The sequence below is a fragment of the Thalassophryne amazonica genome, chromosome 4 (genome assembly GCF_902500255.1).
Source record: "Thalassophryne amazonica chromosome 4, fThaAma1.1, whole genome shotgun sequence".
NCBI classification, from domain to species: Eukaryota; Metazoa; Chordata; class Actinopteri; order Batrachoidiformes; family Batrachoididae; genus Thalassophryne; species Thalassophryne amazonica.
Genome location: NC_047106.1, coordinates 22536781 through 22562936, shown reverse-complemented (window position 1 = coordinate 22562936; position 26156 = coordinate 22536781). Strand labels below are relative to the sequence as shown.

At 42.2% G+C, this 26156-nt stretch overlaps 1 protein-coding gene across 1 annotated transcript in view; it reads right to left on the bottom strand.

Annotated features, from left to right (window-relative positions):
- Positions 1-10734: 10734 nt before the first annotated feature.
- Positions 10735-26156, bottom strand: part of si:ch211-195m9.3 (galaxin) — an 86995-nt gene continuing 71573 nt past the window's right edge. Inside the window, exon 8 of the mRNA XM_034168722.1 lies at positions 10735-10847. Coding sequence (XP_034024613.1) covers positions 10735-10847 — 113 coding nt within the window. The remainder of the gene's footprint in view (positions 10848-26156) is intronic.

Below are 26156 nucleotides of genomic sequence, written 5' to 3'. Positions count from 1 at the left end.
CTTAACACAATGCTGCTTTTCACACTTTCCACAATTCCGGCGTGCACTGAAGGGGGATGTCAAACATGTACATTAAATGCATACATTCACAAAACAGCAATGGTTACTTCCAAGTTCCAAATGAGTCTGAAATCAAAAACTCTTACACTGTCCACAAAGGAGGGCTTCATCCAGATTATTCAGTGACAGGAGTTTGGATTCTGAAACATAACATTTTACACACGGTGATGCAAGTCTTAGCAACTGTTGTCGTCTTGCTAGTGTGACATTGACATGTGCGGCAAGCAGGGGTGTTAGAGACCCTGCTCCTGGAGAGCGCCTGCCCAGCACTTTTGGACATGTAAACACACCAAATCTGTCAGTGTTACATTTTATCTACCTTGAATGGGGTTGCTGTGATTTCTGGTTTGGTGCACTGGATGTAGCTTCCCTGCATAGCATGACCACAGAGATGTGTTATAGTACTTGTGTCCGCAGCACTGGTGCTTTGGCTTGGTCCTGTACAACAGCTCCATCTCCTCACTCAAGCAGCATTCACCCTGTTACATATGTAGACATTTGATTCCACACTTTCCCCAGTCCCTATCTTATGAAATGAAATCTGACATATTGTAAAGTCATAGGCAGCAGAAGCAAACTGAATTTCGGGATGGGGGGGGTTAAGTTGTCCACCCAGTAACCATTGGGATAGGATCCTGCCCACACATTACCCTTAACTGGAATAAGCGGGTATAAAAATGAATGAATGAATGTGTGTTGGGTAGGTATTTTGAAGCTAGGCTACAATGTCAACTAAAATGATATACAATGCAGATTGTATTATTTGTGAAGCAAGTGGTGGGTGATTTCTTTGCAGTAGGGTGAAAATGATCAGAGCAGGCTGCGGTGAACAGCAGTCAGTGTGTGTGGGGTGGTGCATTCATTGACTCACTGTTCACTGACCTCTTTAAATCTCTGGAAATATTCATCCAGAATTCTAAGAAAGCATATTGCACTCTTCAGCAGAAGACAGTTTTCAGATGTTAACAGATACATTTTTGGAATAATGTCTTGTTATAACCACAGTAAATTTAGACTGCACACAGTACTGTTGTGAGTATGCCCAGTAGCTCCAGTGACATGGTGCTGTGTTGAATGTCGCTTGCAGTTGGCAGTAATCTAGTGCATGTACTATGACGCAAAACTTTAGACTGCAGTTGTTGACAGTTAGACTTGATTTCCTCATTGTTCGAATTGGGATGATAATTGAGGCCAGAAATCGTCAAGGTGCAACATAAGAGTGAAAATATATGTATGTGAGTATTGGTGATACACTGAAAAAAATGCTACTTTGGATGAAAAAAAATGTATAATTTGTTAAAGCTAATTTTTTTAGTTTCTCACAACGTATATTTAGGATTTTGTAAAATGATTCCAGCAGATTTAAACTGGAAACCACAATTTTCCATTAGACCAGTGTAAATAAGTACTTTGAATGAAGTGCACGGTTTCATTTTTTTCAGTGTAGGTCTGTGAACATAAATGGTCATTTAGGACAGTTATTTTATGTTAATGATATTTCATGTGCACCAGTACTGTGGTTTTACGGCCAAGTGCTTTGGGGCATGTGTAACTCCACTTTGCTAACTATACTGCACACATGACAACTGCTTCGGCTGAAAAACAGCAATGAACCTTCATGTGTGCACTGTGTTGCTTTGGACCAGGAGTTCAGAATGTGTAGACAAGGTTATGAATGTTTGAGTAGTAGCATTTAATTATGTGTGCAGAAAAACTGTGCATTTTGAAGGTTTTCAACTTAACATTAATAAAAGAGGTCCCCGATTTAAAACTGCATTGGTGGCTTACTAACAACTTTCAGCAGGTTATTACTTTAACCAAGGTTATTGAAAGCTTCTTATTCTTACATTTATGACAGCATTAAGTGTACCTTCACCAGCTGTTAGGTACACCTTGGTAGTACTGGGTGGGACCTCCTTTTGCCTTCAGATCTTCCTTAATTTTCCATGGCATAGATTCAACAAGGTGTTGGAAACATTCCTCAGAGATGTTGGTCCATATTGACATGATTGTCATGGTCTACTCATCTGCCTTGTCTGTTCCTGCCCTGTTGTCTCTCTGTTTTCCCTCCAGGTGGTGCGCAAGCAGAGCTGAGGAACCTGAACCACACCTGCAGCTCATCTGCACCTCATCAACAGCCTAACGAGGTAACCTGGCCTCTCTATTTTCTGCGATAGAGCTTGCTGTTTTGGTCTTTCCACATGCCTTCCTATTCAAGCGCCGCACTCAGTGCCTGTGTTTCTTCCTGATTACTTCCACGCCAATTTGGGGTCGATCAGCTGTCCAGCCATCACCTGCATTTGGGTTCAGTACCAGTCCTGTTTGATCCATCCAGACCCTAACCATTACAATGATTGCATCATGCAGTCGCCCATTCAACCAATCTGCCTATTCTCCACTGACCTCATTTTCATCCACACACCTTCTCTTTTCTGGACCATTCTCTGTAAACCCTAGAGGTGGTTTTGCCCAAAAATCCCAGTAGATCAGCAGTTTCTGAAATACAGAGACTAACTGGTCTGGCACCAACAACCACGCCACATTTAAAGTCACTTAAATCCCCTTTCTTAACTATTCTGATGCTCGGGTTGAACTTCAGCAAGTTGTCTTTAGCACGTTTATATGTCTAAGGGTGATTCTTTAACTACGGGCACTATTGGTCTTGTAAATGTAATTTCCACCACACCATTGCCTTACAATATAAAGCGCCTTGGGGCAACTGTTTGTTGTGATTTGGCGCTATATACATGTGCTCTGATGTCACTGTTTATCTCCATAGAAACTACCCAAACAATCTTTCATACAAACTGTTTAAAGGGACATTACAGTGTTGTGGTGGAAATTACGGCAATAGTGTGGGACAACTACATTTTGTTTAAAAAAATCACAACAGTTGTATGACATTGAATACCCCAATTATGTTTTGATTTTACTGATATTTTATTCAGAGATATTTTAAAACATTAGAAAAAATGTTTCTTTACCATTCATTTTTATCACTGAAGATCAAAAGTCTGGGTGTGGGACAAGCACAAAACAGCAATATTTGCATATAATGATGCTGAAAAACGGTGAAAAAGTCATCATAGACTACTAGAACAATTTCTTAACACACTTTCATTGTAAAGATAACTATAAAAGTGTGAAATTTCCCCTTTTTGCTGTTTTTCATACAATATGATCAAAGGACATAATAAGTGCCCGTAGTCTAAGAATCACCCCTAAATGCATTAAGTTGATGCTGTGTGATTGGCTAATTGGCCATTTGTATTAACAAGCAATTGAACAGATGTGGCCAGTGAATATGTAATCCTGTATAAAAAGCTGAGGTCACCATGAATGTTAATCTCTGTTCTGAAGACAGAAAAATTAGACTGGGGCAATGAGATTGAGGCAGGTGAAACGGAAACAACCTCATTGAAGGGCCACTAATACACAAGGATGCTGAAGGACTACACTTTCTCTTTCTGATGCATTTTCATTGTTAATTGTTATGCCCAGGCTCCAGATACCACAGTCAGCCCGATCAGTCAGTACAAGATATAGTTATCCAGTTATCTTTCACCCAAAACCTCAAATCTAGGCTTTTGCATCTCAGATGAACCTTCTGGCACATTGTAGCTGAAGTTCTTTTTAGAAAACCCTCCTCTGTACCACTTCATCATGAAGCTGTATAACTGGGGATACAAAATGCAAAATTTGCACTATGCACAAGTTCTTCAATCACAGCCAGAGAAGCCTATATAACTTCTTCTGGGTTGTCTGGGTGTCTTTGTGGTTTTCCTCACTCGTCTCCTTATTGTACAGTCACTCAGTTTTTGAGAACTGTCTACTTCACACAGATTTACCATAGAGTGCCATACTGTTTGTATTTCTTCATAAATGATGTAAATTAAGTCCAAAATGTATTCAGTGGCTTGGAAATGTTCATGTATCCATCCCCTGACTTGTTTGAAGAAAACTGGCATAAAACTGACTATTCACAGGTATTATACCAAAGGGGCTGATTACTTATGCAACCCATCATCTTGGCTTTTATATTTGTAATTAATTTACATCAAGTTGTAGAGATTTGCTTTCAGCTTGAGTTTAAAGTGGATATGACACTTAAAGACAACATAGTCTTATTACATGTAACAAAGGTTATATAATTCAGTCAACCTAGGCGTTTTGGGAAAATGGACACGGTTCTCCTGTTATATATAACATTTGAACGTCCCGCCACTGAAAAATGTGCACGCCCCGTGACCAGCTATTTACTGAGCAACAAGCCTGAAATACATCACTACGTATAGACCGTATCGGCTTGCGCACCTGGCGGCCATTGTTTTCACTTTTTTAAGCGTCAGAAACTTTGATTCAACACAGCTCTCAGGGACTTGTTTGTCGATATGCCTGACCAGTGTGTCGCAGCATATTGCACAAACACAAGGGCAAAAGGTTTTAGCCTTTTCAAGTCCAGGCAGATTGATCGAAAGCTGCAGTGTTGTGTGATGCACGAAATGTCAGGCTGCCGCTAGCTCCGCTCGCACACCCACATTTGCTCCCGACAGCAGACACTTTCCTCTACCGTCTCCATGTTCTCACCGCTCACAGGAACACCTAAAATGTCAACCCCAAATAATATGTTCACAATAATCTTGAAATGGTCAAGGAACTTGTAAAAATATCAGTGCAATACGTAGTAAACGCGGTGGCGGCATGTTCACTGTTGTTCTCGGTGATCTTTCTCGAAACGTTCGCCATTTATTTCCTATTCTTTCATGAAAATAACATAACTAAACACGAATGAATGCAATGCCTGGCACTCGAAAACGGCAAAAACCCGAAGGTAATGACGGTGGTCCGCAAGTAATAGCTACACTGTCGCGGCTCTGGAACAGTAACAAAGGCAGTAAACAGACGCTAGAATCGAAAATGCTATAATTATAGTGTTATAAACAGCAGCAACAAAAATCAAAGCCTACCTTACCATTCCGTATTCTGCAGCCTTTCAAAATCCATCGGAATTGGCGCGTCTCTTGCCTCTGCTTCGGCTCCGCCATAAGCACCGTCAGCATTATTTTCGCTGCCAGAATGTTCCTGGTTTGAATGTTCGTCCGAAAGATACGGCTCCAATCTGTAGGAACTAATCACTGCTGTGACATCCTCAGGATCTGAGTCAGAAATAATCCACACTTGAAGAGGAGTCAGAAAAGTTCTTGATCTCGTCACTGTCCATGCTGAGGTCTATCTGTTCCTGTTGTCAATCAAACAGACAAAGACGGGACTCTACACGTTGTGATGTCACGGCATCACGTGACCGCTGATGGAACGCTGCCAGCGCGCTTTCCAAGAAACACACTTTTGAGAAACTGTACAAACTTTATTTCTCAGTGATAATGATTAAAACCACTTTCAACTTACAATACTGTATGTATATTTTGATATTTATATCAGTTTTACCTCATTTCTAGATGTCATATCCACTTTAAGGAAGATCATTTTTGAAATTTGTATTTTTTTGTATTTAAAATGGCATAAACAAATTAAAATGTGTAAGTATTCTAATACTTTTGGAGGGCACTGTATTTGTCAACCAGTCAAAAAAGTTACACTCTCTTGGGTATTTCTCCCTTCCTTTTTCGTCATTTAAAAAGGTCTTTAGGCTCCGTTATACAATTCAAAGATTAACCTGACAACTGTCAACACATGTAGACTGAATAGCAGCAGTGCATTTGCCAAAAAACAGGAATGTTCCTGTCTTTTCCACATGTACAAGGTCTGTCAATGAAGTATAGGTCCTTTTTATTTTTTTCAAAAACTATATGGATTTCATTCATATGTTTTTACGTCAGACATGCTTGAACCCTTGTGCGCATGAGTATTTCCACGCCTGTCGGTGACGTCATTCTCCGTGTTGATAACCATTTGTAAAATCCAGGTGGCTTTTGATGGCTTTCAGTGGAGTGAGTATATGAGAAATTGTTTAACAGCTGGACATGTTCCAACTTGTCCTTAAGGCTTCCAACGGAGGTGTTTTTCCTGTGGCGGAGCGTCGCAGCGGCTGCGAGCCGACACTGCAATCCGTCCGCACGTCTTTCATTAAAAAATCTCCTTTAACAGTGGAATATCCGGATAAAATGCTGAAACCGACTTCTTCTGAAACTTCTCTGTTCTCTCACGTCCTGGATCAATAGAGCCTGAAATGTGGAGGTTTTCAGCTTGAAACAGGCTGACGACGGCGCCTGGGAGCGCTGCACGTCGTCTTGCACTGTGGGAAGTCCTTAAAGCGACAGTATCACCTCAAAATCTCTCATCAGCTGTTAAAATTTTCACCGAAAACCATCTTAATTTTTCGAACCGTGTCCACTTCGATGTGTCTCACAGGTTTAGAAAAAATTTTGATCAAACAAAGCACCAGTCTCTCAGAAACTTCTCAGACAAAGGAATTCCAAGGAGGGGCTGGACGACTCCTCCCACAAGGAGTGCTCAAAGGCGAATGACGTCACCGACAGGCGTGGAAAAACTCATGCATGCGCACGAGGGTTCAAGCATGTCTGACGTAAAAACATATGAATGAAATCCATATAGTTTTTGAAAAAAATAAAAAGGACCTATACTTTATTGACAGACCTCGTATTTAGGCATAATCATCTTTTGATAAATATTTGTTATTTTCATTAAGACTCACCGCTGGGTCTTTCAGAATAGATCCACAACACTGCGCATCACGTTTATGTTCGTCTAAATTTGTCAGGTCGTGCAGCGTCTCAGAACAGCACTTGATCAACGGGTTGCTAATGTTGTAGGCCTGACGTCCACAGCAATGAATGTTTCTGCCTTTGGGATGCCTGAGTGTACAGACACAGCCATTAATCAGATGTGTAGACAATCCATACTACATTCACAGTCTAAGAAGAAGAACTCTGACGTTCAAAATTTAATAATAGTGGTGCATCTTAGCTACAATTTCCATAACAATTGTGCATTTTTTGATTTTTTCATAGAATTTGGTACACATATAGCCAAAGGTATCATGAAATTTCAATGTGTCACCCAATGGCAGCAGTTTGTCGAAATGAAAATCGAAAAGTGCTCCAATCATATTAAAAATCTGATCATAAAGTCTGATCATAAAGATTCCAAAAAAGGTATTGTTTGGACTATCTATGACTGAATTCTATGGAGTTATGGACATCAGCACTTTTTCAGCACATTGAGACAGACGTGCGGAGGAATTCCGCACGTCGCGGTGGTGCCGCATGGCGCACAGCAACGCCGTGACGAAGCCTCACGGGACATGTTCTGGCATGTCCAGGCACATCCACAATTTCTCGGATAATCACTCGATGGAAAAACCACCGACAGCTGTCTGAACGCCATCTCAAAGCCATCCTGTGAGACCAAAACGGAGGTGGTTTTGTCTCGCTCCAGTAGCGAATCCATCGTGAAGCGCGAAGCCTCCACTCGGCTTTCCATGACAAAATCTCTTGTTAAAAGTGAAATCTGCCAGAAAATGGTTGATGTCCAGCTCTTGTGATACCAGAGAAATGGCACACAATGGTCACGGATCCAGAGAGCCATCCGTTTAGAAATGTAATGGTCGTTCAGCCTGTTGATGGCGACTTCGGAGCGCGGCGCGCCCCACAGCCGCTGGGGGCCGTCATTAAAGCGACAGTAACACTCCTTATTCTCTACCAAGCCCGTAACATTTTCACTGAAAAAAATTCTGATGGAAAAAAAGCCCAAATCATTCCGCCATTTCCTGACAATGAAAATCCGACGAGGGGGCTGGACCACTCCTCACACAAAGCCTGCTCACAGGCGAATGACGCAACAGACAGGCGTGGAAAAACTCACACATGCGCACAAGGGTTCAAGCTTGTCTGACGCAATCACATGTGATTCAAATCCATATGGTTTTTGAAAAAAATAATAAGGTCAGATACTTTTCTAATAGACCTCGTATACTAGGTACCTTGGATCATGGCAGCACTATCGTGCATGTAAGCAGACCGATCAGATGATCCTGCCTCATGCAGGCGCAGTGGTGTGATCAGCTGTTATGAGCACACACACGTGCAGTGGGCCATCAAATGATCCAGCCTCATGCGTGCACAGCGGTGTAATCAGCTGCTATTCCTGCTGGTCTGAAAGGCATAGGAAGCCCAGAAAAAAAATTGCAGGAGGCCTCCAATTTCACATGGATACAGCCTTGGTGGCTACTATGTCGCTGTATTACGTTACTAATCCATATGTATTGATTTCTAACACAAAACTGTCAAAAAAAAAATACTGGAAAAACTGGAAAAAAATATAAGTATAAAGATGATTGAATGTTTGGCCTCCTGCGCCCCTTGCACAAAGGTGATTATTTATTCTGTTCATATTGTGATGGCTTGGTAATACAGTTGTGACATCAATCCTTCATATGAGTTAGATGTTATAACTGTTCTATGATGTGTATTACAGCTGTAACAGCTCTTTCAGTCATGCACAGTGTAGTACGCTCTGAGATGCACTGACTCACTACGCAGCTCACCTGACCGGGCTGTTATAGGCACGTTGAACACAATATTACATGTATATTATGTAACCCATAAGTGGGGATGTCATTGTATCTGTAATATCATGTTTATTATGGATGTAACAGCCTGTTCAGCCGTGCGTGCTGCAACGCAGCTCTGAGATGCACTGCCTTGCAGTGCCTGGCTTTGCACTATCACCACACCAAATAGGATTTGAAATATGGACCACTTATTTTACACCTCCGGCCAAGATGGTGCCCTGAGAGTTAACCAAATTTTGTGCAACAAAATTTTGTGCAGAGCTCGATGAGAATTCTGAAGCTACCTTTCTGCATTTTAATAACATCATAAACTACAGGGTTTTTTTAATGTTCGTATCACAGGTCATTATCAAAGAACAACCAAGAGTTTGACTCTTAAACTACAGAACTCTATGAAAATAAATAAATGTTCTGTGGACGTCATGAGAAAACAAACAGTGTCCCAATACTTGTACATTCTGTAAATTCTTAGACAAGCAGATCACACAGTTAAGCAGACCACCCAGTTAATAATTAAAAAAATTTAAACGCATCTCAGTCTGCAACACAGACAACAATGCATTCCTTGGCATGTTTTGAGTCTTTCCAGAAGTCAAAATATGTCCTGTCTGAGTGCTGGAATGCCCATCTGTCTCCAACCCAGTGTGAATGAGACATTTTCTGCACCACACCCGTCTGTATGTCTGTGATCGCTGATTTGTTGAGGTAAATGTTTCCATTGGGAGGATGGTTATCAAAGCCAAAAACAAAAAACCCACACAAATTCCAGACATCACTGAAGTCTGACATTTTGAAGGACTCACTTGCATCCGCTGCAGCAGATCTGAGTGTGAGGATCGTAGACGTCTGTGCCGCAGCAGTGCTGCCCGGCTGGCCGGTGTACCTTCGAGCAGCAAACCGTATACGTAGCTGCGTCGTAATCAAAGCTGGCCTCTGCACATCGCTGCGTGTCATTTACGCCGGCGTGTAGCTTACTGTTGCAGCAGAGAACTCCACTTTGAGCCAAACCATACGGCGTCTCCCCACAGCACTTGAAGAATAAAATAAAATTACAGTCAGACTTACAGCACAGACTTGCAATCAAAGACAAAGACTCCTGACAAAAGTGTGATTAAAATCTAAACAGATGGTCTTATACTGGCAGTGACGCTTTGCACGCGAGACGCGTGTGAACGCTGCACCTTTCCAAGGGTGCTGCTGTGTCATCCTTTTGCATATGAGCTGAACGATAATGAAGAAGTTTGCAGGATTTTTTGTTCGTCAGGGACAACCCTATAAACTGTATTAACAGCAGCTGGGTGGAGCTCCAACTGCAGCCTATGAGGCTGGAGCAACACAGCAATCTGTCTTTTTAATATTTCAAGTGAGACGCAAACTTTTTCATTCATATTTTACAAAACGGGGAGGGTCCACTGCTCCTAACCTCTTTATAATATTTGATGGTGTATATTGTGGTATCTGGGACATTCTATGACTGCAGTAGCGAGGGTTTCCTGCAGGGGCGCTAGGCGCCATATTAAAGGCTATGACTGCAGCACAGACAGCGCAGAAGTAGAGTGGGATGAACAGAGATGAGATGGTTTTTCTTTTGATTGCTGGAAATAAATGTCAATAGTTCCAGTGCAGCTACGTTGTTTCTTCGAATCTTACGAACTTAAACCGAGCAGTAGACAACATATATTCCAACCCCAAACTGATTTTAAAGTTCACAAACAAATGTAATACTTTAAAATTGCTAACAAACCCAAGCCAGTTTTGTTCAGTTTACAAAAATAAAACATATGATTCTGTTGACATACACCATTAATCACTTTTAACTGTACTGCTGTCTATAAAACTTGAATTGAAAAAAATCAACAAGTACTGGTAATTCACCATAATTAAATGTTTTTGTTTTTTTTCTATTGTCACACTTTTGTAAACCTACCATAAATGCAAGTTCAACATACTCTCCTTAATACAAGGACTAATGGGAAGTTCCCTTATAAAACTACAGTAAAAAAAAAATACAGAAAAAATGTTGAACATTGCAAGAAAAGAATATCACCAAATGATTACTTGGTGAAGCAACGGGCTCAGAAAAGAACAGCTTTTCTTCTTGCACAAATAAATGTAATGTGTCTTTAGCCTAAAGGGGACATTACTTTATCCATCCAGGGCTTCCTCTCAGATAGAACACCATCACAGCAGATATCAGTATGTGGGTCATAGACCTTAGCAGCAGCGACGCTCCAGTCTGAAACAAACAAAGGAGGGTCAGTGCCAGGAATTGTCATGATGTCTGCTGGTTCTGGGGTTTTTAGTAATGTCTGCGTCACACCTGACCTGTGTGTGTGTGTGTGCTCGAGTGGTCTCATCATCTTGGTTCTTACTGTCTGTTTCTGTTACTGTATCTTGTCAGGGTAACGCTCGACAGCGAGGCGGGGTTATCTGACAGCCTGACAACTGGCCCGGCTATGAATTGGGCCGGATACTGGCCTCCATTTTGACGTGAGAATTCCTTCTCCTAAACGACCAATAGGAGAGCAGCGATCCCGCCACATCAACGTGAGGCTGACGCATGGGCTGACATTAGCATCTCGGCCGCCAACCAATCACAGGCTCGGAGAGAGAGGCCAGTATCTGGCCTAAATCAGGGCCGGTTGTCGGGTTAGATTATCTGACAGCTACAGGGAGGGCTGTTCACCCCTCATGCCGATTTTCCTGCTTTTCATGTCTTTTAATTTTTCCCATCATTGCAGTTATTGTATTTCTGTTCTATCAGTTTATTATCTCCGCCAAGGAGGTTATGTTTTTGGTCGCGTTTGTTTGTCTGTCTGTCAGCAGGATAACTCAAAAGGTTTTGAATGGATTTTGATGAAATTTTGTGGAGTGGTTGGAAATGACAAGAGGAACAAGTGATTAATCCGATCCGGATCCCAATGCTAACGTGTTAGCATGTCTATGGCATTTTCAATGTTAAAAGTTAGCATTAAGCAGTTGCAGCTGTCATCACGTTCGGGTGCATTTGTTTTCAAATTGTAATATTTCTTAAATTTATTTTTGTTTATAGAAATTTTGTGGAGTGGTTGGAAATGACAAGAGGAACAAGTGATTAAATTTTAGTGGTGATCCGGATCCGGATCCCAATGCTAATGCGTTAGCATGGCTATGGCATTTTCATTGTTAAAAGTTAGCATTAAGCAGTTGCAGCTGTCATCACGTTCGGGTGCATTTGTTTTCAAATTGTAATATTTCTTAAATTTATTTTTGTTTATAGAAATTTTGTGGAGTGGTTGGAAATGACAAGAGGAACAAGTGATTAAATTTGAGTGGTGATCCGGATCCGGATCCCAATGCTAATGCGTTAGCATGGCTATGGCATTTTCATTGTTAAAAGTTAGCATTAAGCAGTTGCAGCTGTCATCACGTTCGGGTGCATTTGTTTTCAAATTGTAATATTTCTTAAATTTATTTTTGTTTATAGAAATTTTGTGGAGTGGTTGGAAATGACAAGAGGAACAAGTGATTAAATTTTAGTGGTGATCCGGATCCGGATCCCAATGCTAATGCGTTAGCATGGCTATGGCATTTTCATTGTTAAAAGTTAGCATTAAGCAGTTGCAGCTGTCATCACGTTCGGGTGCATTTGTTTTCAAATTGTAATATTTCTTAAATTTATTTTTGTTAATAGAAATTTTGTGGTGGTTGAAAATGACAAGAGGAACAAGTGATTAAATTTTAGTGGTGATCCGATCACGATCCGGATCCCGATGCTAACGCATTAGCATGTCTATGGCATTTTCAATGTTAAAAGTTAGCATTAAGCAGTTGCAGCTGTCATCACGTTCGGGTGCATTTGTTTTCAAATTGTAAAATTTCTTAAATTTATTTTTGTTTATACATTAATAATCTAATGATTATTATATACAATTTTAGAGAAAGAGACAAAAAGAAATCGATCACTGTGCCAAGGAGGGAATCTCTTTAGGGTCAGTGACCCTATGGCCTTGTTTAGAGAAGTGTTTCATAAATGTTAAAAAATTAATATATTTGCAGTTTAGTTGAATAATAAATTGAATTTTGTCTCTTATTTGTTTTTGTCTATAAGCACATGCAATATCAATATCAGTGCTCAGATTACAGTAGCCTCTGGGAAAGGTGCAAGTTGCAATAAACTGTGATGCCAAGCGCTAAGGATACATGCTATTCAGTCACAGCAGATGAAACTTTTTTTTACTACTGAGCAAACATCATTGTTAGACTTTTTTAGGTTTAATGATTCCACGGCGTGTAGATGTTATGGCGTCAGTGACCCCATGGCCTTGGTGGAGGTTTGCACTCTCCGAGTCCTTCTAGTTCTTGTTCTGGTATTATTTTTTTCCACACAGGTTGTCTGCTTTGTCTCATGTGCTCGCACTTATTTTTCTCACGTTCTTCTTTAGTTCCGGTCGTCTGTAATTTGTCGGTTCTATAAGTCACATCTTGATTTCTGCTTGTTGCTGGTCGACTGTATGTCGTACCTGAGTTCTTCCGCCACGCGTCCTGTCAGTCTACGAGGGTTATTCTTCATTTTGTAAGTTACTTCACTGTCACCTTTTTGGCAGTTGGCTTTTGTTGCATTTATTACCTCATTTGCCTTTTTCTGTATTTTTGTCTTTTTGCTTGTCTAACTTTGTTCATGAACACTTATAGTATTTCTAGAGTTTTTCTCCTTTGCAATTTTGACGCTCTGATTTATTGCATTATTACCTTTTTTTGGACTGATTAAATATCTTGTTTTTGCACTTACTACTTGTGCTTTGGCTACTTTGCATTTGGGCTCCAATTCCTGTCTTGAGAGGTATGGAGTCAGGGGAAATGATCCAACATGTCTGATGACGTGTTTTGCAGCTGTGATACTATTTACAGTAACATCACTCAAGAGGCAGAGTCACAGGCAACACATCAATTAAATTCTCCCCACGGCACAATTCCATTTTTTACCCAAAAAACACACGTGATAAGTCAATTTTATTTACACTATGGCAGAGTTTCAGTGGGTCAAAGGTTTACATACACCGAGATGACTGCATCTTTATGGTCCATTCACACTCTGACGATTAGCTCAGCATTTGCTGAGTGAAAGTGAAAAGTTGCTTATCGTTGTGTGTCGGTAGTATGGCCCAAGCAGAGGGTCACCCCTTTGACTCTGGTCTGCTTGAGGTTTCTTCCTCAAGCCATCAGAGTGAGTTTTTTCTTACTACTGTCACCTGTGTGGTTGCTCTGGGGGTTGTTAAGGTTATACCTGACTTGTGTGAAGCGCCTTGAGGCAACTTTGCTGTGATTTGGCGCTATATAAATGAAATAAATTTAACTGAATCGTTGACTAGTGCCAAGGTTCACCACAATCTGTCAGTACTAAATTGGTCAGTCAGGCAATGCTGATGTTCGCCGTATTCCCGGAAAAAAATTCGAACATGCTTAAAATCTCTCACTAAAATGTCGGCAAGAGTTGAGCTCCACTTTTGCTACATCACCTGCATGAGTACGCGTTACTGCTCCATGCACCTCAGCTAACCAACGTCAGAGGCTTTACCTGGATGCACCACAGATTTACTAGATAGGCAAGACCTGTGTAAAAGGCCTGCCCCAAGTAGGTTGTGGCCCCACCATCTTGAAAGGTTGAAGCGCTGCATCTGTCTCTCGCTATCAGTGAAAAATGCATGCGCTGCGCTTGTAACCGACTTCTCCCCCGTTATTTACATTTAAGACGTGAAAACGTGTGCTTAGGTCAATTCATATACACTCAACAAAAATATAAACGCAACACTTGTGGTTTTGCTCCCATTTTGTATGAGATGAACTCAAAGATCTAAAACTTTTTCCACATACACAATATCACCATTTCCCTCAAATATTGTTCACAAACCAGTATAAATCTGTGATAGTGAGCACTTCTCCTTTGCTGAGATAATCCATCCCACCTCACAGGTGTGCCATATCAAGATGCTGATTAGACACCATGATTAGTGCACAGGTGTGCCTTAGACTGCCCACAATAAAAGGCCACTTTGAAAGGTGCAGTTTTGTTTTATTGGGGGGGGATACCAGTCAGTATCTGGTGTGACCACCATTTGCCTCAAGCAGTGCAACACATCTCCTTCGCATAGAGTTGATCAGGTTGTCAATTGTGGCCTGTGGAATGTTGGTCCACTCCTCTTCAATGGCTGTGCGAAGTTGCTGGATATGGGCAGGAACTGGTACACGCTGTCGTATACGCCGGTCCAGAGCATCCCAAACATGCTCAATGGGTGACATGTCTCGTGAGTATGCCGGCCATGCAAGAACTGGGACATTTTCAGCTTCCAAGAATTGTGTACAGATCCTTGCAACATGGGGCCGTGCATTATCCTGCTGCAACATGAGGTGATGTTCTTGGATGTATGGCACAACAATGGGCCTCAGGATCTCGTCACGGTATCTCTGTGCATTCAAAATGCCATCAATAAAATGCACCTGTGTTCTTCGTCCATAACAGACGCCTGCCCATACCATAACTCCACCGTCACCATGGGCCACTCTATCCACAACATTGACATCAGAAAACTGCTCACCCACACGACGCCACACACGCTGTCTGCCATCTGCCCTGGTGAACCGGGATTCATCAGTGAAGAGAACACCTCTCCAACGTGCCAAACACCAGCGAATGTGAGCATTTGCCCACTCAAGTCGGTTACGACGACGAACTGGAGTCAGGTCGAGACCCCGATGAGGACGACGAGCATGCAGATGAGCTTCCCTGAGACGGTTTCTGACAGTTTGTGCCAAATTCTCTGAAACGTCTTTGGAGACGGCTTATGGTAGAGAAATGAACATTCAATACACGAGCAACAGCTCTGGTTGACATTCCTGCTGTCAGCATGCCAACTGCACGCTCCCTCAAATCTTGCGACATCTGTGGCATTGTGCTGTGTGATAAAACTGCACCTTTCAGAGTGGCCTTTTATTGTGGGCAGTCTAAGGCACACCTGTGCACTAATCATGGTGTCTAATCAGCATCTTGATATGGCACACCTGTGAGGTGGGATGGATTATCTCAGCAAAGGAGAAGTGCTCACTATCACAGATTTAGACTGGTTTGTGAATAATATTTGAGGGAAATGGTGATATTGTGTATGTGGAAAAAGTTTTAGATCTTTGAATTCATCTCATACAAAATGGGAGCAAAACCAAAAGTGTTGCGTTTATATTTTTGTTGAGTGTACATAGATTCGATTCTGAAGTCAGATTCATCAAAACTGTTGATCCTTTCTCCCTATAAGGCTGTGAATGGAGCGTAAAGTTCAGCTCCAGTCAATACAAAACTCATGTCATCAGTCAACTCTCTGGCTGATTCCTCTTTTTTTCTCTCTCTGTGCTTTGACAGCGAAGGATTAGAGCAAAATCATCCCGTGCTGGACCGCAGCCCCCAGCCAATCGCGTCCACCATAAATTGAATCTACGTATCTGAATTGACCTAAGCACAAGTTTTCACATTTTGTCCATGTAAATAACGGTGGAGAAGTCGGCCAGAGAATCGACAGTGATTACAAGCACAGAGCATGCATTTTCCACTGACAGCTGCAGTGCTTCAACCTTTCAAGATGGTGGGGTTGCAATCCACTCAGGGGCAGGCTCGAACCGATCTCGTATATCTCTGGGGTGCACCACCTCCTTTGGATCACTTGGGTATGAAGAAATATGACGAAATGTGAAGGAAAATATTAAACCTGTTTTGATGATGCACCAGTAGCAAGAGACGCAATCGAAGAATTTTGTTGACTTTATATGTCCGAGTTGACGGTGAGATCTGCGACTGCTCTGAGGGGTGTGCTACAGATGCGCTTGCCCTCTGACAGCGGAAGGTACACAAACTCCTGTGTGAGTCAGTAGACTTTCTCCAAACAAACATCGAGCTCCGCCAAAACAACCGCGTCATGTGCTGGGCTACGTCAACCTGCATTGGAGACAAGAAATTTGGAGCACTGGGGTACGCCTTTGACGCCATTTCACAGAGATTTTTGAGAACCCGCTACGTCAGCCACTTCACGTCATAGTGTGAATGAGTCCTAGTGTGAAAGACTGCAGAAATGGATTGAATTACATTTACGTTTCATTTCCAGACCAGTGGTGGGCACAGATAACCAAAAAATTAACTTCGATAACAGATAATCAGATAACTGAAAAGTTATCTTTGATAAAGCTAAAACGATAAACCACCCAAAAATGTATCAGAAGTTACAGACAACCGATAACCGATAAATTTCACTATTGTCTCTGGTACATTTACAACTACTAACAAACTGAATTTGACACCACGATCGCTTCTGGTAGCATCAAAAGCGACAACAGACCCAAACAATGAGCCTGCACTTCTGTCTTTGAACATCTTGCCCCCTGCTGGAAGCTCTTGTTGACTACATGGCTTCCAGCACAGACGCAAACTGACAGCAGCCACAAAGCCCAGCTCTCTACCCAATCACAACGCTCCGGTCAGGCGGAGGTCTTCGAAAATAAAGCCATGCTGACTTATGGTTTGATGTATAAATAAAATGAATACTGATAGAATAACTCCATTAATGTCAATTCTGTCATTTGTACAAAGTTAAAATGTAACATATATCTTTTAATGTTGAATAATGCACTAATTCTGAAGTTTTGTAAAAAACACAGACAGATCGCAAAGGATTCTGGGTAAAATGTGCCTCTTCTGCTAAACACTGATTGGTTGAGTCATTCACTATGTAAACCAACAGGTTAATGTGATGTGTGTCGTGTGTTGGTGTTTACAGATAAATGTGCTTTTGTAAAATATTCCATTTGTTGTGTGGGCCGCCAGAAGAGGAGGTACTGCTGGCCCACCACCAGAGGGCGCCCTGCCTGAAGTGCGGGCTTCAGGCACGAGAGGGCGCTGCCGCCACGGACACAGCCGGGGGTGACAGCTGTCACTCATTATCTCTTGACAGCTGTCACTCATCTACACTACATCATCTCACTCCATAAAACCCGGACGTCATCTCCACCTCATTGCCGAGATATCGTCGACCTGTAAAGGTAATACTCTCAGCCGTATCACTGACTGTGTTTAGTAAACTCGTTTTTGCAGCTGTTTTCCTGCGGAGTGCTCTATCTGGAGATTGGCGTGACCGGCGACAGCTTCGCTTTACACCCCCAACAGATAAGTTTTTGAGACAGGAGCTGCACGAGTGTGTGCTAGAGGTGGAGGTGGAATCTCCATCATTGTTGTTACTGGGTGTGCACACACCCACATCTTATTGTCTCTGCTCCTTGCCAGCAGTACCAGATCCGACATTCGGAGACGGTGGCCACCTGGGGACTCGGGACTTGGCGGCTCCAGTATTCTCTGGGTTCGGTGGCGGAGGAAATCGTGTGGTTCCGGTTCTTCTCAGGACAGACGTCTTCTATCCTCGAGCCTGCCCACACGTCACCCTTGTGATTGACTATTTGCAAAATTTCACATTCCTCTGTATTGTGGTTGTGCTCATTCACAACAGTAAAGTGTTCATATTCGACTCTTTCATTGTCCGTTCATTTACGCCCCCTGTTGTGGGTCCATGTCACTACACTTTCCCAACACCATTTTTTTATTTGTAAAAACAGGCATTTTTACGGAGCCCTGGAAGTGTCATTGCAAAATGTTTTACATGTGGAGAGAATGTGCGCTCATTTTATTATATTGTGCACTCATTTTATTATATTGTGCGCATGTTTTATTATGTTGTGCACACGTGCACTCAATATTGTCTTGACACATAAATGTTGGCTATTCACCCTATTGACGTTTCAAATCCCGCAAAAGTTCGAAGAGGTTGCTGCGCTGCGAGATCTCAGTAACATTGAGAACTGCATTGTGATGCTCTGATCACGCTGCACTTTAACCGCTGCACACAGACAACACCATTAACATCGCAACATAAAACTATTTTTATATTGTGCCTAAAACTCTTGTGAATATATTCTCTGGGTTTTTAGACATTGTTATTGCGCTTATTTTATGTAAACATGCGAGAATCACAGGCTGTCTGTTATGTGTCGGACGCAGCTCGGAGAACCGACCAGCGTTTGAAGGACCCAGTATGAAATAAGCAGAGCACGGTTCAAAGGATAACTGAATTTAATACATAACAGTGATAATATAATAAAAGGTGCGGCCTGGCGTGGTGCGCTCCCAGCAGCGCTAACGGTCCGGAGCCAGAAGCTGTTTCGGACCCAAGGACCCCGCCGACACCCCCCAGGTGGCCGCAACAACCGAGTCTGTGAAAGAAGGAACCATTATGTGAGTCCACACTCTACACACAGAACACTTAAAGGTGTACAAACAGCAAACACTTCCTGGCTTGATTACTGATCAGCTTCCCAACCTGCAGGCATGGAACATCCCGTTCACAAAACTCCACTGCAGTGGAAGCCGATACATGACTAACGTACAGCTCAATATAATAAGGTGTGAGGGACACCACATTTACTGACTGTATAACTGTTAGTCACAAAATCTAACGTACCTCAGGAAGTGTGCTGACGAGCGTGAGACCTCACCCCCTCCTCTTTCACAGATTGTGCATCAAACCTGGACGTTCTCAGCATCCGCTGCTGATGAGATGGCTCCCGAGACGACGATCTCACCCGTCTGGTCACAAGGTCGAGTCTCTGGCAAATACACTCTGTGCACTCCAGTCTTAAATGCCAACATGTTCCAATCCATCCAGATGCACCACAGCTGTGAGTCCTGACGAGTTGCAGGTGATCAGGGTGAGGTCCTGACAGCCTCAGCAACACAGCCACTCAGTCCCAAACGCACGCCACCTGGGAGGAAAACCAAAAAACAGAAACAAACCGGCAGCCAGGCCCCCCCAGCCATATAACACTGTCTCTCCATTATTAGCTACAATCACTTCCTGATCATGTCGTTCTGGGGGAAAGTGAAGTTTGCTCTTTTTAACGTCTTGATTATTGTTCTTTACAACACTGTTTGTCCTCTTTGTTCCAGACTAATATATATAATATGTCTGAAATTCAGTTTGCGTTCATTAAATTCCACACAGATTAAACGTAATGACACAGATTATTTGTTATAATTGTTTTAGCAAGTTTTCAGGGTATCATGCAGCAGTCTCTTATTAATGTGACGAAATGCATAAAAAATTACATTTTTGTAGTATAATATTCATTTACAACTGTCATCGTGTTGATTCTCTATAGAGTCTATATGTTTGACTGCAGCGACTCTCTGGCATGCAAGGGATTATGGGATATGTCAATAGGGCAAATGAACACTACTGGCCAGTAGATGGCATTAGAGACCTTGAAAACTTGCCAAAACAAAATTCCAGATAATCCGTGTCTGCTACATTTAAGATGCGTAGAATTTAATAAACGCAGACACAATAACAACGTCTATAAACCCAGAGAATATATTCATGAGAGTTTTAGGCACTAGAGTTTAATGCTGTTGTCAGTAGAGCCTGATCAGAGTGTCTGAAATGCATTTCTCATGTCGTGAACGTACTGAGATTACCCTGTCCTACCCATAATGCACTGCTGGGCACAGCATATATCCACACTAAAACCTTAAAAATGAGCGCATTACTTTAAAACTAAAACATATATCTGATATTTTCACTTTATAAAGCTTCAGACATGACATTAATTTAAATAACTTGTCCGAAATTAGTTTGCTTGAAAGTTGAACCATAAGTTAAAAATGTATGCCTCTGGATGACTTGGGTGATATTTCCCGCGTATCAGTATGGGGTTCAAAGAAATTAGTTTTTTTTTTTTGGGACCAGTTCTCCTTTGCCTGCAGAGGATAGAGTGGTTTATTCTTAAAGCAGCTCTTCTCTGTTTTGCAGAGGGTAGATCTACACATCAGCTACGAAACATTTACAGGTAGGTGCTCAACTGATTTTAAATTTTATAAATATTTGTAGCTGTTCAGCTTTATTTACCACATTATCGGTCTAAAAATTATTGGACAAAAATTTATCGCAAGATAATTAGTCCGATAATGGTTTTTAAAGTTATCTAATTATCTTCGATAATTATCGGATTATTGGAACTGAGCCCACCACTGTTCCAGATGATATCAACACATGATCACTGCGACTTACCACACCTCATTTTTAGACCAGCTCAACTAGCCAGGTGGTTCTGTTTGCAGTATGAAGGAAATTAGAGTTTTGGGGTGAAAACAAGAAATTCTATTGAATTTGTGCTGTGGCTGCTTTGCACCACTGAAGGAGACAGAGTAATAAATGTGCCTAAACTTAAAAACCGGATTGTTTGTGTAAATGTGCATGTAATCAGGGTGACGAAAACTGGTGACCCCAATAGAATGTGAGAGTTGTAAGACCCTGAGAGGGATTGCACTTGGACCATAAGTGTTTTTTGGGTGGGAGGTGTTACGTCAGATATCTTTTCATCAGGGACTTCATCACATAAAAACATATAGAAGCATCAAAGAGTTTCTGGCACAAGCACACAGCCCTACCTCCAGCCCGGTCAAGCCGGTGCTTTGTGTGGTTTCTTTCACAGCAGCTCTTTATCAGTGGATCGTAACAAGTCATCCCACACTTCTGTTCAGGGTCATTGCTACATGAAAACAAAACCAGTCCATATCACACAACATAACATCTGCACACACAACACAAGAACAAGTGCCCACATTAACAGGGTAGAACAACTTTTGAATGACTCACCATCTGATTGGAGGTCTTGGTGTCTAAAAACAAACACAAGCTTGTTATTCTCTCTTCTGTTAAACCTTTGTTTATTGGGGGTTTTAACAGGAAAACTGTATAAAGAACAGCATTGAGAATTGTATACTTCTTGTTCTCACTTTCATTGACTCTGGAAACAAACGCTGAGTTTTACCCCAATCCAGGACTTCCCAAGCCAATTCCTGCCAGGTGGGAAAGAATGCCTTTAGTTTTTCAGCTCCCTCTGATTGGAATGTTCTCCCGTCTGAACTGAAACGGTCTCGACTGACTTCCTTGAACACCTTCTGGTCTATTTTACAAGATCGCAAATGGCATTCTTTTGAGCAATGCCTATGTTTCTAAATCCGTTTGAGACTTTACGTCATGTGCAATGTTATTATGACCAAGATGATTGTATTTTATTTATCACCAATGTTCTCAAGTTGATGTTAACCTGTCCACTATGGCGTGTGCTGCTGCTGTTTTTCTTGGCCAGGTCATCCTTGTGTAGCGGGATGAAAGTCCCGGGTCCCAATTGAAAAGATGTTCCCGCTAGCTTGGCTAACGGGGAGTTCCCCTTTGGCTGACCTGGTGGAGGAGCGGTCTATTGGTGCGAGCCGCGTGGGTTTGATCCCCACCGTCGTCCCGGCCACGAAGGTCCTGCTGCTTCAATCTGGCTTCACGAACAGGATGTGGGTCACAGAGTATGCTAACATGCACCTGTGACTTCGGGACGAAGTCAAAAATGGTGGGGAGATGTGTAGCGGGATGACAGTCCCGGGTCCCAATTGAAAAGACGTTCCCGCTAGCTTGGCTAACGGGGAGTTCCCCTTTGGCTGACCTGGTGGAGGAGCGTTCTTTTGGTGCGAGCCGCGTGGGTTCGATCCCCACCGTCGTCCTGGCCATGAAGGTCCTGCTGCTTCAATCAGGGAGTTCCCCTTTGGCTGACCTGGTAGAGGAACGGTCTTTTGTGCGAGCCGCGTGGGTTCGATCCCCACCGTCGTCCCGGCCATGAAGGTCCTGCTGCTTCAATCTAGCGTCACGAACAGGATGTGGGTCACAGAGTATGCTAACATGCACCTGTGGGTTCGATCCCCCACCGTCGTCCCGGCCACGAAGGTCCTGCTGCTTCACATGTAAAAGAGGTTTATTATTATTAGACGCCTGAACAGAATATTTGAATGTCTTTGTGCTCTCCTTACAACAGAGTATTTAATTATAGTGTTTCCCAGCTTCCACGTGAGGACAGCAGGCACACACACACACGCATCATGGCAGAGTTGTAATGTTGTGTCCTTCAAAACACGGTACGTGTTCTCCAGCTGTGACTTGTGGGTCCAAAGATCTCAACAGCTGCTGCTGTGTGCAGACACGCCCACCTGTCCGTTCAGCCTACAGAACAAAGTGTCACTCTCTGTTTCTGTGTTATGTGATCATTTATTTTAGTTATTTGTTTTGTAACTGTGTATGTAGTTATTGTAGTAATCATTTATATACTCGGCTGGACATATTAAGAGTGCACTGCTTCATTCATGTCATTTCATGACTGTATGTCTATGACCATGGGTCATATACAGAGGCACAGAGGGATCACTCACTGCCTCTGTGTGCTGGAGACCCTCCTGTCCTGTGCTCCAACAGCATTTCCTGTATATTTATTTTGTGAATTGTTCTGTAATTATGTCTGTTGCATGGCCCAAGTAGAGGGTCACCCCTTTGAGTCTGGTCTGCTTGAGGTTTCTTCCTCAGAGGGAGTTTTTCCCTACCACTGTGCTCTGGGGGTTAGTAAGGTAAGACCTTACTTGTGTGAAGAGCCTTGAGGCAACTCTGTTGTGATTTGGTGCTATATAAATGGGAAAAAAATTTTAAATTGCATTGAAATTGATCACGCTTGTATTGTCCGCTCAATTTGAGGGATTAAATATTGGAAATTGCATTTATTTTTTATGGTGTGTGGATTTTATTTTTTTCTCCACAGCAGTGGCGCGATGTGGTGCCACACATGCCAGCTGCACGCACTGTGTTCGTGCACAGTCGCAGCGGGATTGTTCACGCTCGCCTGACCGTGTGTCCCTCCCGCCGTCGGCTCGATGTTTTCTGGGGTTCGCTCATTCGGGCTGTTTCCCCGTGATTCGCCCTGATTTGTGTTTATTTGACTGATGCTTGTCAGCAGTTAAAAAAAAAAAAAAAAAACACAACTAAACAGTCAAGGAAGTTTGGGCATTTTTGTCAAAATGCTCATTTTTTTGTGAATTTCTTAGCAGAAGGGTAATGTATAAATATTTCTTACCTGCAGTTGTGTATCTGAGGACAGAAAACATGTTGTGCATTAGATGAAAAGTTCATCATAATTTATCATTTATCAGATTACACATAATCAAGACTCTTGTTTGGATAAAAACTATCTCACTCTGCTGATGACTCATTGTACACAATGACATTTACGTTCTTTTTCATGTTTTGACACACACCCAGGACACACACGCAGAAAAATAAATATAACTACAACTGTTAGTGCTGCAGTTCTGGATGATCCATGATCATCAAACTGATTCCTCCTCAGCTTCCTCAGACTTGTCAGTTGGACTCACCTGTCACTCCTGAGCTCATGAATGACTCCAATAACAATATTCTTGTGTCCTCTGTGGAATGGTCATAGAACTGGTCTTGATTGTGAGAAAAGCTTTGGTTCAGGAATCACATTTAATATTAGTATTAAGCAGTCCAGTATTTTTACCAATTTGAATAAAGCTAGTGTGAACCTATTAACCAAAACACATTAAATTGTGTTGGTTCTAGTGCACCAGGTGGGCCCAAGAACAAGGGTTTCGATCTTAAAATAGCTTTTTCTGATATGCAGTTCATTGGATAATTTTAAGTCATGAAACTGGGAGATACAAATAAAGCTAACCAACAAGTGTTCTATAATTACAGCAAATTGTGATATTTGTCAAAAACGTTTTGGCCATGGGCCAGAAATGGGCCCCTTAAACCCCCCACCCCGCCTCCAACTCAACAAAATTTGTTTGGGTTTTTTTTGTTTGTTTTTTGTCCAAGCCTCATGATCTAAAAAATTAATTTTTAATGCTAGCACTGAAAGTACTGATATGCGGTCCATGTTTATTTATTTATTATTTGCTTATTACTGAAAGAAATTATTTTTAAAAAATCCACTTTCATCATTTCGATACATGCATTTTAGGTATACACAACTGAATGAATGGAAAATTATGCATGTAATGAGCTTTTGTTTGATATATTGCATGCTAACATCCAAAGTTTGCTAAGCTAGAGGCAAATTAATACAGCACACAATTTTGTGTTTTGCAGAAAGTGGCAATTTACAATTTGCAAGCGACCCACTTGTGGCCCATGACCTATGTGCTGCTGTGTATCACAAATGCTCAGCAGCAGATAATGCCAATAAGCCGCGTGCCAATGGAGGCCAAAAACAGTCATGTGAGGTTAGCTGGAACTATTCAGCCATTCCATTTACATTTATTTAGCACAATGAAAATCAGAATTAGAAAGAGAATAATAAATGTACATATATATACATATATAAACAGAGGGACCACCACCCCGGTCTGCCAATCCAGAGGCACTGTCCCCGATCACCACGCAATGTTGCAGAGGCGTGTCAGCCAAGACAGTCCCACAACATCCAGAGACTTAAGGTACTCAGGACGGATTTCATCCACCCCAGGAGCCTTGCCACCGAGGAGCTTTCTAACCACCTCGTGACTTCTGCCTGGGTAATGGATGAGTCCGCCTCTGGGTCCCCAGTCTCTGCCTCCTCTTCGGAAGACGTGACGATGGGATTGAGGAGATCCTCGAAGTACTCCTTCCACCGCCCAACAACATCCCCAGTCAGGGTCAACAGCTCCCCACCTGCACCGTAAACAGTGCCGGTGGAGATATCAGCTTTGTTGATATCAACATCTCTCACGGTCTTAAAATGAAGATGTGGTCTGTACGTGATCCCGTGCATTGACGTCTTCGTGTACAGACTGCCTGCTTTATTTAGTCCAGCAAAAAAATTGCGACAGCGTTTCTCATTTAGCTAGAGGCGTCCAAGCGAATGCTGCAAATGTCCACAGACGGCTTACGCCTGCCTGGAGCTTGTTCAAATCATCATCTGTCAACAAAACAAACCCCGCCATGTTTGTTTTTAAACTAAGCATCGTCAATGCTAGTGTGAGCACGTGGTGATCACACTGTGCAATGGTACAAAACGTGGAGAACAAAAACTGCACATTAAATGGTACACAATGGCAAATAGGATGAATGATCAATATCACATGACATACAAACCACCAATCAAATGACAAGGATCTATTTAGGCCTAATATATAATACTGTATGTATTGTTGTAAATGTCACAATTTCACCTGTCGGTGTTAACTGTCTCGTTGAGGCTTTTCCTGCAAATATAACAAATTCTGTGTAATTATATAAAAAATAATCAGGCAGAGGCCAGTGTGGAGATCCTACGGTTTGTATGATTTCAAATAAGTGGAAGATATTTCTGATTAAAAAATGAAAAAGCTTCAATTTCTGAAATAGTTAAAAAAAAACAAAAAAACACTGTGTTGTGAAAGTGTAGGAACACGGACCCACAACAGGGGGCGCAAATGAACGGACAATGGAGAAGGTAAATAACAAGTTTTACTGTTGTGAAACGAGCACAACCAATACAACAATCAACAATTTGGGATTAAGCCGAATTCTGCTGGTGTCGTGTGGGCAGGCTCGAAGGTAGGAGACGTCCGTCCGAGTCGAACCGGAACCACCCAGATCTCCTCTGCCACCGAACCCTGGAAATA